Here is a 14739-nt window from a genome sequence, read left to right on the forward strand (position 1 = left end):
TCATTTAAAACCCCTGGCCTACGCTGCCCAGGGGCCCCTCTGCTGCCACACCAGGAGCCCCTGTTTCTCATGCATTGACTAAAGTTTTCAGATTCCTCTTGTTACTTGTGATGATACAGTAGTTGCAGAAACCAATTTTCCCCACTGAGCAACCGTAGTACTATATCTTTTGAAAAACCTTCTGGCTGCATTGAATAATCCTCTACTATGTTGAAAAAAGCCCTGTTCAGACCTGGAAGTAACATACGTCCTGAGTGATCTGAGCACAAGTGGAAAGCTTTAAGTGCATCTGTTCACACCTGGTATTAGAATGCATCTCCACATGCGCTTTGAGTGACCACTTGTGATCGGATCTCACTTCCCCGCTCTATATGCAAATAAACACATTGTAAAAACATGGCTAATACAGCAGACGTTGTGACATAATATTATGTGAATGTCAGTAGTAATATCCTACAAATTTGTGAATTCAGGTACCTTTTATTAACATCAAAAACACTGTCTCATCTCCGACAGTATTATAATGCACTTCCCGTGCCTAGCCGGATAGTCTTTAGATATGTAGCCTATAAATAAGATATAATTGAATAAAATACAGTTGTACTGACAGAATACAGTAGAGCACAGAGGCCGTTTCCATGTCGCGAGGCAGACAAGCGCACATGAGGAGCACAGTGAGACCCTGCGGATCGCAGCGGTACATCAGTTGAGTAGGCGGTCCTTCAATGTGGCCCAGGACACATTCGCGTACACAATGCTAAAAGAATGTGGCCATAATGTGGCCAAGACCACCTCTGAATGTGGTCTGAGCGATCGGATCTCAATGCGTCCTCAATGCGTCTTGAGTGCGTTCACACCTGTACTTAGAGCTGTCCACTTGTGGACATTCAAGAAAGTTGAATTGACTTGATTTGGAAATGAAAGAAACTTCCTGCCCCCCTATTAGCAGAGTACAATGTATATATTTTTACAGCTTGTCCTCCCTCTCTTGTTGCATTGCAGGATGTTCTCAAAGAGTGCCAGGAGCAGATTGAGCGCGTGTTGGTGAGCAGCCTGCGTGAGGGGCGGCAGCAGCAGCAACAGCAGCAGCAGACACAGAGAGGCCCCAGCGGGAAAGGCCTGGACGAGCTGGACCAATCCTCCACCCCAACAGACGTCCGCGATGTCAACTTGTGAACCGTCAGAGGGCATCGTTGCACAGGATTTACAAAACAAAAAAAAAGCATCATGAAAAAAACCTCAATTTTCTTAAAAGCAGAAAAAAAGAACAAAAGAACAAAAAATGTTAAAAACACAAGCCCTTTAAAAGAAAAAGAACAATGCTTGCTAGTTTTTTTTTTTGTAGAATTTCTGTTCTTCAAGTCAAAAACACCTGCCCACGAAATAGATTTTCAATGATGTTCTAGTACTAAAAGCAACAAATTTGATACCAGATGAAGCTCTGTGGTGCCTTGGATATACAGAAGGGAAGCCAATCATATTTGCATTCTGCCTTTTGATTGTATAGTATGATCTTTAAGTTATATTTTAAGCATAGCTTGATAATGAGGCTGTTATGGTAGAAGTTGTGGAAACCATTCAGAAATTACATGGGATCACGGTGGGGCTTAAGTTTTTATTCTCTGTTTTGTTATACATGAGTATTATCACTATTACATTCGTGGCTGGTGTAAGAGAGGACGCGAGCTCTTTGACCATCAGAAAGTCCACATGAGACAGACAGAGAGAGAGACAGCCGTGAGAACATTATGCTAAAAGTTGGCGGGTCCCAATTCCATGGAAGAGACGGGATGATAATAATTATTAGTAGTATTAGTTATTATTATTATTAATATTATTATTATTGGAGATATTTTGGAACTGAGTAGTAGAGATCAATAAGCTCCTTTTGTCAGGCTGCTTGTGTGTGTCAGTGTGTGGGTGCAGTGTGCAAGCGTGTGTGTTTGTATGCGAGTATGCCAGTTTGCGTGCATGCCTGTTTGTGTGTGTGTGTGTGTGTGTGGTGTGAATGCTACATGTGATCCTGTATCTATATTAGCGGTGTGCATTCTATGGCGTGAGGCACTTGAGCAAAGTCAAGTTGTAGACTTACGGTTCTATGTTAAAAGACGATGGAGCGAGAGGAAGCTACACATACTTTGTCCATCAGTATAACAGGGCATCTACGCTATATCACTGCCTTCATGCATTAACAATGTATCATGGTTCATTGTTGGCCAACAATAAACTCGTGTGCATGCACTATGAGTGAGACAGAAAAGCGAAGGAGGATATGGGCGAAGGGACTTTCACTAAGAGCCCCTTATCTTTCTAAGAGGATTTTTCCTGAGGTGTTACACCTCAGACTCAGAGGTCACGTGAGGTGTTTGTTTATTACTGCCATTCTGTTAATGATACAGATACGTTCGTTTTCACGTTTTTACGATATGGTGTTTCCTTAGTTGTGAAAGGCTGCTTTGAGTCTGGACGGAGTAGTAATGACCTCCCACGTGTGCAAGCGTGCATGGCACATGTTGAAAACAGGCGAGAATGATGTCTTGAAGAAAGTGAGGCTATGCTTTTTAAAGTCTGGAGGACGTTAGACTCCTCGGTGTTAATTAGCTGGGAGGGAACAGGGTGTGGCGTGGAAAGAATTAGAAAGAGAGGCAACTAAGAAGTCACTGTGGAACTGTGGAAGGCGCAAGAGTGCACAGCACAGGATGGTAGGACAGAGAGGACTTTAGTGGTGCAGGAGCATGCTGCTGTGTGGAGGATTTACAGCCACTGGCTGGAAGATGATAACGAACAAAAAGATGCCCAAAGGCCTATCTGCGTATTCGGATGGAATCAACATTCATTTTCTCATAATGGATGTCTACAATGACACAGCTAAGTGAACAAAACGTTCTGGGTTTCCATTTGCTTGGAAATTAAATGAGGAACTAAGACTGTACGCTGCCAGATTGTGTAAGGATGAACTTTCGTTGGGGGGGAGGGGATGGGGTGGGTTAGAGGAGTACAGGATGATAATATACTGTCAATGCATCTGGAGTCCCACATAGGGTTGTTTTCAGCTCCCCTATATGATTTCAATGGCAAAGCACTTTGAGAACATGCTCCCCAGGAGATAAGTAAAATGAAATGCGTTGGGTGGTGATTGGAGGTGAATGGATGTTTTCTTTTTTTCCTTGTTAGCCTTTTCTTTGGTTTACTTTGTAGGGCTGGTTTCCCAATCGTCAGACATACCCTTGTCAAGCAAGAGTCAAATTAAAAAAGGCTTTCCACAACTTGCGACGAGAGGACATTCCGATTTTAAAAAAACAACAACAACAAAAACATTCCTATTGAAGCAAAGTGCAAGTTGATGGGGAGTCTGACCATTTCAGAAAAATTTTAACAAATAGAAAAATGCCAATATGAATTGGAGAATGCCTACACACAGAGTTCACTGATCCATGGGTTCTGTTTGATTTTATTTTAGAGCAATGGAATATTTGTTTTTACTTGAATTTTTCTTCATATTTATCTGCATCACAGTCACAGATAGTCACACAGGGCAGCGATGAGCTACAAGAGAGGGTGGTCGTAACATCCAATATTTGCACATGTTCTTCAGAGGGCAATGAGGTTTGCATTTTCAAGACAGAGCACAGCCTTTGTTCGAAACCACCTGAACTGATGTGCGTTGGTCAGTTTTCTATGGTGCTGGCTTGTGTAGATCAGGCCGATTGTCTGTCAGTGAACACATCTGTCCCCTGTGAGCTTTGCTGCTTAAAATCATTGGCAAGGGGGTTCATCAGCCAAACAGACATCAGCACGAAACAAGAGACGGATGATTTTTTTTGTTTGGTTTTGTTTTAATGGGACACATGGCTTTGCCACAGCAAGGTGTCTTTGACTTAATGCTTGAGTTTTTTCATGACGGTATGTAACTTTGCTGAGTGTATGTTTGTCAGACTGAAGAAAAATGTGGGGATCTAATGTTTAAGAGATGTTTTTCAGTAAAACTGGGCAATGTAATGACATATATTTGCCAAAACATCCCCGTTTGAATATTTGATATGACCTCTTCATTTTGCCTCTGTTTGCCTGATGTAAGCTCTCTCCCAAACTTAATGGTTGTGATTTTCTTTCCTGCAATTTATTGTTGCATGTGTTATATATTGAGACCACCTTTTCAATTTGTGTTTTGATATATTTTATGGGGTGACCAGGCCCGCAAAAGGGTTTTTCTAAGATTTAGAGATACTGTATTCCAAAGTGAAGAGAGGACAGAGGAGGAGGTGTGAAGACATCAAGAAAAAAGTGTCAATATTTTTATTGAGTTATTGTTGTCTTTTTGCGCTGCTAAAAGCTATGAATTTGTTTCATTTATACAAAAAAAATAACATTACCTAGTTGTGATGTGTCACTTGAGTGTGCTGCTATTTTATAAACATTTGTATTATAATATAATTATTTTACTGCTTAAGAGATACATTCAGAAAAACGAAGTAGATGGTGATAGAAGAACATGAAATGAGTATTCGACTGGAAATGTTCTTTGTACAGTTTGACAGTTTGCTTAGATAGCATGTCTCCTTTCCCCCTTTTTTATCTATTTTGCTCTCCTTCTTCAGTCACATTCTGCATCAGTGGTATTTCCTATACCTCAGGATTACTGGACAAAATACAACACAAACAAATCCATAACCTATACCTCTGCAGTTAGATAGCCTGGAACGGAGGAGAAAGAGTACAATGGGGGTGGGGGAAGCAATGATAAATTAGCATTTTCATTTGTGGATGATTCTCACTGTTTTAGTGGGGGAAACAACTTGCTCAGTGAGATGGGAAACAGGAAATATGCAAAGTTTCCACTTGGACGTAACCTATATTGGAGGAGGGACACAACAACATTGCGACATTTCTTTGGGGGTGTTTATTCCGTAGATTGTTCAAGCATGTTCATTTCTGTTCATGTTGGTGCTACATCTGCCTTGTTGTGTGCGAGAGAGGGAAAACAGCATTCCTAGGATGGCCAAAGTACAGTTCTTGCTTTATACAACCACAATCACTCTGAATGTCAGTCCATATGGATTCTGTATATGAGAAAGATATGTCTTGGTCTGAAATATTGTGTATCCGCACCATTGTAACTGCCACATAATAATGGGTTGAACTACACCTGTCATGTCCAACCATAAATATTGTGATATCTGGAAGTTTCAATGGTGCAGATTTCCCTTTGGGTTGCCCCGCCTCCACTATAACTCATATCATGTACCTCAAATGTCTGTTGCACAACCTCTGTTCAATAAACTTCTGCTTTAAAGGGTGTGACACCACATCAGCTCACTATTTCCCACGCCTGTGTTCCTTTTAAGCCGTGTGTCTAATTGTTTCATGATCAATAGACGAGTTTGTGTGTGTCAGCAATGACATTGCAGAGCAAAGTTCAGCTGTAGCACTTAATCATGTGAACGCTACACAAAGCAGTGGTGACGAACATAGGACAATATGAGTTCCCCTGGCCAGAATATAAGGAAGACCAGCTATAAACACTCCCTGCAAATGTGTACATGCAAGACAATGGGATGTATTGATATTTCAGCTTAGTCAAATAAAGCTGCAACCAAAAGTTACTAGTAAGAAAAAGGACTCCCGGCCACCGGCCACACTCCTCCCTGATTTCTACTGAGAAATAGAAATGTGATGGAGAACTTATGGACAACTTAATTTATAGAGAACTACATAGTGCATAATCAGTGCAAAAAAACAAAACAGGCTGTTGACCTCCTGCTACACTCCGCCTCATTCATTGTGGCACATTATTGCTGCTTGCATGGTTTTGGTGATATTGTGACACAATTATTACTGTAGAGATAGATAGAAGGGCGTTCGGTCCCAAAGTAGCCCTGGCTTAACCAGATGAAAAAAAAGCCTGGAAAAATGTCACAAATAAAGGTGGAGGACTTGTGTGCCAAGGGAAAGTGTGTCAACCTATGCCCTCTAGTGGCAAAATTAATTGAAGCATAGTTGATAGTAGCAACAGACTTGTTGGAAAAGAATGAAAACATATGTTTAATATTATTTAAATTATGTAGGCTGAAGGAATAAACTTCTGACAGGCAAGACAGTTAAGGCTATTTTCTTTTTTGAGTTAAGCTACTGTAAATAGGTAGTCAGTAGTGACAGGGTTGTATTTTATCCGTTAATTTGTATTTCATAATTTTATTCAGCCAATCAGAAGAGGGGCTGCCGCTATAGCGCCTTCCTACTAACAAACATTTATGTCTGCACCTTAAGTTTAGAGGAGGGTAATGCACTCTCACTTTCCGGGATAGTACAGTAATAATTGACACTAGTCTACCTATAAATTTGGCCACTTGTGAAAGTAACCCAGTCATTAGCATCCCCGTTTCCAACTGTCTGCATGTCGAAGTGTCCTTGAGCGAGACACTTACACTTAACTTATAACCCCAATTTGATCCCCAGGCACTTTACAGCAGCCCACTGCTCCTTAGGATGGGTTAAATGCAGAGGTCAAATTTCATGTATGTGCCTGTATGTGACGAATCTAATTAAGTTTAAGTTCCTCCCAACAATGTGCAAGGCCTGGATTTTGATTTCAAAGGTTAGGGGTCAGTTATTTGTAGAGGCACAAATCCTCAAAAAGGCTTTCATTTTTCAGATACCCCTACCTCAGGTAGAACATTGTAGGCGTAACAAAAATATTTTATACATCAAAATGTGGTGAAATTGATCAATATATGACTCACCTACTCAGGGGGTACCTACTTAATCTCAAGTAATTTTTCTCCTATTGGATTTAGTTCAAATTTGCAATAATATAGTACCCTGATATCTGCCCCACCAATCTATATGAATATCAAAATATGTATTTATTGTAAAACTAAAGCCTAAAGATTTATAAATACAAATTTGTCGCAGAAACTTCACACCTTTTACTTACCACTTTTTTATTACTTTTTAAGGTAATATATGATGGTATGTTGGCCCAGTTCAGGCCATCTCATTGATCAAGAAAAACAATAAAATTGTGCAAAGTGTAGTAAAGCAAAAGTGTTAAGTTAGTTAATATGTAACAAAGTATGCAAAAATAAATGTTAATACTTTTGAAGATATATCAAAACAAAAGTTTTAACTCCATTAAACCCTATGTAGCTCAAGATTTCAAATATATTTGACATAAACACAACTTCATGTCGTAGAATATTTTTTAAAAAATGGCGTTTTTTCGTTTCTGTCTTCTAGTGATTTTATTTTTTGTTTTTTAGAAATAGAAAATGAAAATCAACCCGTTTTTTAAGTTTAGTTCATCCCTTTTTGACCCTGATAAAGAAAAACGCCTTGCATTTCAATTTCAATTTTCTGTTATTGCCACTGTTAAGACACCTGCAAGCCTATGAAGAAGGTCTTTATTGTGTTCATCCTCCTAAGGAATACTCCATTTTTACTTAAACCGTTTTTTGGAAGTTGTTCCTTGCCCACTGGAGAGTGGTGTCACAATATTCTGTTTTATTTATTTAGTTAGTTTTTACTAATGAAATTTATGTTATTTTCACTGTCAAGACACCTGCAAGCCCAGGAAGAAGGTCTCTCTTGTGTTTCAATCTTCACATTGGAATACTTCTAACAATCCTTTTAATGAGGTCAAATGCAGTATTCCTACAGGAGAGTGGTGTCATACAGCCCAGTCGCACAGCAGTTTGTGAAATAGTGACGTAAAGTGAAGGGAAATTCATGTATATGTCACCAAATAAATAGATTACATTTTGTGATTATTTCACAAAATGGTGTGAGACTGTGTTGTGTCATAATAGCCTGTTTTATTTATTTATTTTTATTTTTTATTTATTTACGCTATTGAAATTTCTCTTATTGTCATGTCAAGACAACTGCAAGCCTTGGAAGAAGGTCTCTCTTGTGTTTATCTTTACAAGGAATCCTCCTAACAATCCTTTCAATCAGGTAAAATTGGAAATTTCTCTTAATGTCACCGTCAAGATGCCTGTAAGCCTTGGAAGAAGGTCTCTCTTGTTTTCTTCCTTGTTATCTTCCCAAAGAATACTCAATTCTTCAATTTTAAGTCGGGATAAAGGTATCACATGCAAGAATTTCATTAAAAAAAAAAAAAAAACGTATAGACTGAAACAAAACTAATCCCTCTCAATCATCACTTATGACTCACTAGAAGTGTGGTGGTGTCCGTATCTGCAGAGACCCTTCCCTCTGCCTGTATTTTTTTCTTTTCTGTTCGGGATGTGACAATCCTCCTCTCATGCACTAGGTGGCCCTGTTGCAACTGTACACTCTGTTCCTCTGTTGCAGGTGCTGAAGAAAGGTTGTCAGCTTCATGAACTACACATGCTGGGCCTGGTGTGTGCTCTGCCCTTAAAAACCTGCTTCATTGGGCAGCCTTGCTCTCTGTGGTAGGAGATTCCTTCTTCCCACTGTCATGATTCACCTTTTGGTCTTCACCTGTTGTATTGTTTCATTGATGTTTTCTTTGTAAATACATCACTTTTCATAGCAGCCTGCTTGTCTGGTCTCCATTTTTCTTTGTTTCCAGTCTAAACTGGATACTGTTAGTTCTCAGTCGGACACGTTTGGTGCGTCTGCTTGTGAAGCAGGGGTGAGTGCTGAATTAACTTTTGAACAGTGCAAAGAATTACTGTTGTTACAAGTGGAAATTTAAAGACTTGAACTGGAAGAACGCAGGTTAGAACATATTCATTTTAAACCTAATCCAGTAGTTTTATTGCCTAAACCTAACAAAGTATTTTTTTAGCATTTTTGTTTTATTTTGTTTCAGTGTTGTAGTCATTTTAAGCAAAACCATGATGTTTTTTTTTACTAAACTTAACCCAGTTTTGTTGCCAAAACCTAACTTAATAGTTTTGTTTTATTTTTGTTTTATTTTGTTTCAATTTACAACATTAACGTGTTTAAGACTGCGACCGTAATTTGGGAGAAAATATGTTACCCTTCTGCGTTTGCTTTTACCTTTGGTGAGGTGTGTGAGGACTTTCTGCTATTGAAACTGTAAATCCCTGATGTGACAGTAGAGCGTTTTGAATTTGAGGAGCACAGTGGGACCAGAGATACCAAGTGGACTGGTTATATTATGCTTTGAGAATGAGCGAGTACAGTAGTTGAACCTGGAGCAGATTGTGGAGGACTTTGCAGTGGTCAAGACTTGCAGGGTGCCATTCAGACAGGGGAGTACAACACACTGCTGAACTCTGAGTGTAAACTGTGCAGTCTCTCTGCTCTATGCCACTGTGGAGTTTATAGGCTATTGTTTACATGTCCATGCTGTCTGCTGCTTTGGTGATGTTTCATTCCAATGTTGACTCTGAAATAAGTTTCAGGCGCTGTGGTGTCTGTAGCTTGTTTTATTCATTGTTGATCTTTTTTTTTTTAATTGTCTGAGTTTTGCTTTCTGGTTAATTCTTGTGAGGCTACGATGAGGAAGTCAGTTATTATAGTTGATAATCAGTTGTATGCACAGACTGCAGAGTGCCCATCTGTTGGTTTGGACATAAGGGGTCTTGTTGCTGATGTTGAAGCCACAGCTATCAGTTGACATTTAATGCATTTCATGGGCTATTTTGTCATTATCTATAAAGGACACAATGACACTGCTCTCACATGTTGAAGATAAAAGTTTAAATAGATGAGAAGTGGGAGGTTTAGTTACTTCTGTACAATCAAAACTTTGATAACTGGGTTTTGAAGCAATTTGTTGTTTATTGGACATGATACTGTCCTATCAGATAGAATAAAGTAAAGATAACAGTCCAAGAAAGCCGTGACAAGGGCTATATGTCAAGTTATGCATCATTTCCTCAGTGGAAAAGTCCTAAATGTGACTGTTGCAGTTCCTCAAATTGCCAGTAGAGTGCATTCACACACCATATTATCTATGTACAGATGATCAACCAGTCTACAAATGTGGGTAACAATATCAGCTACAGCTTCAGAAACAATGTTTCCATTAAAGGTCAGAGCTCAATCAGAATCAAGGAGCCCACATATAAACACTCACTCACTCATCTTCAACCGGAGGCTTTGCCATCCGGCTCAGCTCTCTTTTCGTCACAACGGTGCGGTAAAGCAAATGCAATTCTTCTCCGCTTCTCCGGCCAATCTCACATTACATTGTCCCCTCACCCGCGAACATGACCTCGAGGTACTTGAACTCCTTCACTTGGGGTAAGGACTCATTCCCTACCCGGAGTAGGCAATCAATCGGTTTCCTACTGAGAATCATGGCCTCAGATTTAGAGGTGCTGATCCTCATCCCAGCCGCATCACACTCCACTGCGAACCGATCCAGTGAGTGCTGGAGGTCACAGACCGATGATGCCAACAGGACCACATCATCTGCAAAAAGCAGCGATGATCCAACATATAAACACATCAATTAAAATTAGTACAATAACTAGCCAACTCCAACATAAATCTTGAAAAACAGTAGTTGAAACCTTTCACCATCTTATATCACATGACACTTAGTATAGTTTTTGACAGATTTCAACCCGTGGCGAGGACCACAAATGTCTCAATATCCCTGTCTACAGAAGTAATAAAACATCTTTATTTGGCATTGGCATGACACAACCAACCCTTCTTTCTAATTATTGACAGTGTAGCATGTTGACAGGGCACATTAAACAAGCTGTTTATTAATACTATAATTTAAGTTGACTGCATTGTAAACATTTTTGCGTGAATGGTCATTTGGATCAGTTTTATTCAGAAGAAAAAAAAAATGAATGTCTCTTGTAGTGAATGTGTCCTTTATGACTCCCTGTTCAACCACTTTGATGAAAAAAGTGGAGTGACCCTTGGAATATACTACACAGACTGTCACTGAGAAAAAGGTAAACTACTCCAAAAGTATCTACAGCATAGAACAATGCAATCTTTAGTTAGAGGAACAACTCTAAGTGCATTTCATACATCTTGTTTTTTTCATATAAAAAAATAAGAAGTCAGCAAGCAACGTTCCTCTTTCAGTGACATTCTGCTCATGCACAGTGAGTAACAGGAGCGATGTGTAAATGTTTGCACCATGACATGCAAGTTAGTTGATTGGCCTGTTAGATTTGGGAACATAAGCTCGACAGTTCATGCCTTGGTTGGTGTGAGCTTTGTTGTAGTTTGGTTGCCTCTTTGTGCTGTGCATCTTGGGACGACTTGGTTGGCTAGTGAGCCTTTGTTGTAGAGGAACCTTTGAGTGCTACTTTTGGTTAATGCTTATATAAATTCTGTGCGTTTTGGTTGCTGGAATTTTTTCAGGTCACATTGTCCGACACTTGCACATTGGTTGAAAATCTGTATGTTCACCACCTGGTCTTGCTTCTTGCTTCTCCATGTATGGACCAGTCCTCCAAAGAACATCTTGCTTTTCAATCTTGTGATGTACTATTACTGTCTAATCTCTCTGGCCTTCTGTCTCTCTATGCTGTTAACTCTTAAATGCTTCTCCAGGTGTTGGAGTTGCTGGGTTGCAGCGTGGAGATTGGTTGGCGGGCTTAGGGATACAACCGGTCAGTATGAAATATGTTTATTTTCTGAAATTATTAGTCAATGTAGTTCATTATAATTTGTAAAAACTGTGGTCCACCGGCATTCCCAGTGGGAACATCGTTTTTATGGGGGGGGGGGGGGACAACTACTCCACCCCACTCCACTATGTGTCTCGGTATCCTTTTGCTGGTTGTTCTTTGTTTTGCAGGGCGGAGGGTCGTCGGGCTAATGAGCTATACCTACGTTCGGTGTGGTGGTGATATAAACGCTCCCTACCTTCCCACAGATGGCTCTCTTCCTTGGCTTGCACAGCTGTTTTGGTTTTGTTTGCTGCAGACATTTTCACACACCCACACATGCCTGCATTACTAATTACTGACTCTACAGGTTTGTTTAGTTATTTATTGCTAGTTTATTAAATAAATATGCCTTTTACTATTTTAAAACTCGTCTGGTCTCCCATTTTTGTTGCCGCCTTTGAGCTGGGTTGTAACAATGTAATCCATGTTTTGTTTTTGTAAATCTTTGAATGCTGGGCCAACTAAAACTTTACATCAAAGGCACTGAGATGAGCCACTTTCATGTAACCTACATCAAGCTCTTCCTCTCTGAGAGGATCACAGAGGACCTCGAGGGGTAATCTATTCACCTGAGGAGCGCAGAGACCCGTGGATGCCAGCGGGACGTCAGTTGAGTAGGCGGTCCTTCAATGTGACCCAGGACACATTTATGTACACACTGCTAAAAACAATGTGGCCATATGTGGCCCAGACCACCTCTGAGTGTGGTCTGAAAGATCCAATCTCAATGTGTCCTCAATGCTTATTGAGTGCGTTCACACCTTTACTTAGAGCTGTCCACTTGTGATCCGATCACTGAGGACACATGTTAATACCAGGTCTGAACAGGGCCATTGTATAGTATATCAAAAAATAAAAAAAGTCATAGTATAGTATGTCGACAAATCCCAAAAAGTCAGAGTACAGTATGTTGAAAAAAGTCATAGTATAGCATGTCAAAAAAACTAATGAAAAAGTCATAATATAGTATGTCAAAAAATGTCATTGTATAGTATGTTGAAAGAAGTCATGGTATAGTATGGCGATAAAATTGTTAAAAAAGTCATAGTACAGTATGTTGAAAAAGGTCATGAAAAGGTAATAGTATAGTATGTCAAATAAAGTCAGGAAAAGTCATAGTGTGCTACGTCGAAAAAGGTCATAAAAAAGTCAGAATTGTTCATTATTGCACTCCTCATCCACCTCCTCATTGATGATCCTGTTTGTCTTAATATTAGAAAAGTGGTACGAGTTCATTTTCTCTGTCCAATGCTTTAAGAGCTTGTTTAAAGGCTAAAGCCTGGCCTAGCATACTGCAAAATGAATCGATTCAACAGTTTCATACTGCATACTGCACTCCTCAGTAGTATGCAGTATGTACTGTATACTGTATACTGCATACTGCGTTTGTCAGTAGTATGCAGTAGGCAGTTTTGAATACAGCCTTTGACTTTTTTATGACATTTTAATGACATACTATTCTATAACTCTTTTATGGCATGCTATGATATTTATGCTATATTATGACATTTTTAATGACTTTTTTATGACATGGCATGATATATTTGTATCTTTTATATATCTTGTATATTTGACTCTTTTATGGCATACTCTATGATCTTTATGACATTTGTATGACTCTTATGATATATATACTATTTATATATTATATTTTGTATGATATTGTTATGGCATACTATATAACATCTTTTATGTCATATTATGCTATGACATTTTTTATGACGCTATTATTGATTTTTTTTTATGGCATACACTCTACTATGACAATTTTTATGACATTTTATGGCATACTATGCTATAAGATTTTAATGAATTTTTTATGACATACTATATCATGACATTTTTATGGCATTTTGTATGACATACTATTTTAATTTATTTTTGCACTGCATAATATGACTTTGTTTACATACTATACACTAATATTTTTATGTCATGTAATAATACAACATATTTATTTAATACTACATTATACATATATATATATATTAAAAAAAAATTGGGGGGGGGGTTACGACACACCATGCTATGGTGTTTTATAACATACTATATTAGAATTTTTTTATGGCATACCATACTATGATTTTTTAATGACATTTTCATGGCATACCATACGATGACTTTTTTATGGCATACTATAATATGACATTTTTTACTATGACATTTTTTTATGGCATTTTGTATGACATACTATTTCAATTTATTTTTGCATGGCATATTATACTATACAATAACATTTTATGTCATACTTTAATATGAAATTTTCATGACAATTTTATGTCATACTACACTATGACATTTTATGGATTTTTTTTATGACACTCTATAATGACATTTTTATAACATACTTTATTATTCTTTTTATGGCATACTATACTATGCCATTATTTACGAATGTTTATGGCATACTACACTGATATTTGTATGGCATTTTATGCCTAACTATATTATTATTTTTTTGAGGCATACTATATGACATTTTTATGGCACACTATACTACAAATGTATATGGCATACTATAGTATGACATTTTTATGGTATACTATGCTATGAGAGGGCTGCAGTGTTTAGCACTGTCACCTCACAGCAAGAGGGTCGCAGGTTCAAACCCGGCTTGCGGCACTTCTGTGTGGAGTTTGCATGTTCTCTATGTGTCAGCCCTGTGATGGTCTGGCGAACTGTCCAAGGTGTAACCCGCCTTTGCCCAATGTCAGCTGGGATCGGCTCCTCTTGTGTCATATAGTTTACGTTTATGTATAAATGTGGGCCTGCTTTGGGTTCATGTGTGTGCTAGAATTGGGCAGAATGATTGTTAGAGACCAATGAAGTGCAATGCACTGTCCAATAGTGTGTCACTCTGTTTACACTTTGGTGTGATCGGGAGGCTGAGGTCAGTCGAAGACCTTTTCCCGAAACATGACCATCCCAGAATTCCACAGTTCAGCATCACGCTGATACAAACACTCATTTCCAGTCAGGCAGATGCACTCTCAGGAAGGCACATATTTACTTAACAAAATGTTTGCTCTTCTGCTTAATGTCACTGTCCGATCTGTCCTGTGACAGGAAGTGTTTCTACAAGCATTGCAAGCCATGTCAATTTACTGTTCATGGGGTGTACCACACAGACTGTGAGAAC

At 38.8% G+C, this 14739-nt stretch overlaps 1 protein-coding gene across 2 annotated transcripts in view; it reads left to right on the forward strand.

Moving 5' to 3' along the window:
- LOC141765712 (G1/S-specific cyclin-D2-like) overlaps window positions 1-5319 on the forward strand; it is a 184646-nt gene extending 179327 nt beyond the window's left edge. For both annotated transcript variants that reach the window (XM_074631907.1, XM_074631906.1), the window contains one exon: window positions 1003-5319. In XM_074631907.1, coding sequence (XP_074488008.1) covers window positions 1003-1176 — 174 coding nt within the window. In that variant the 3' untranslated portion in view covers window positions 1177-5319. The remainder of the gene's footprint in view (window positions 1-1002) is intronic.
- The last annotated feature ends 9420 nt before the right edge of the window (window positions 5320-14739 follow it).

Source organism: Sebastes fasciatus, chromosome 4 (genome assembly GCF_043250625.1).
Source record: "Sebastes fasciatus isolate fSebFas1 chromosome 4, fSebFas1.pri, whole genome shotgun sequence".
NCBI classification, from domain to species: domain Eukaryota; kingdom Metazoa; phylum Chordata; class Actinopteri; order Perciformes; family Sebastidae; genus Sebastes; species Sebastes fasciatus.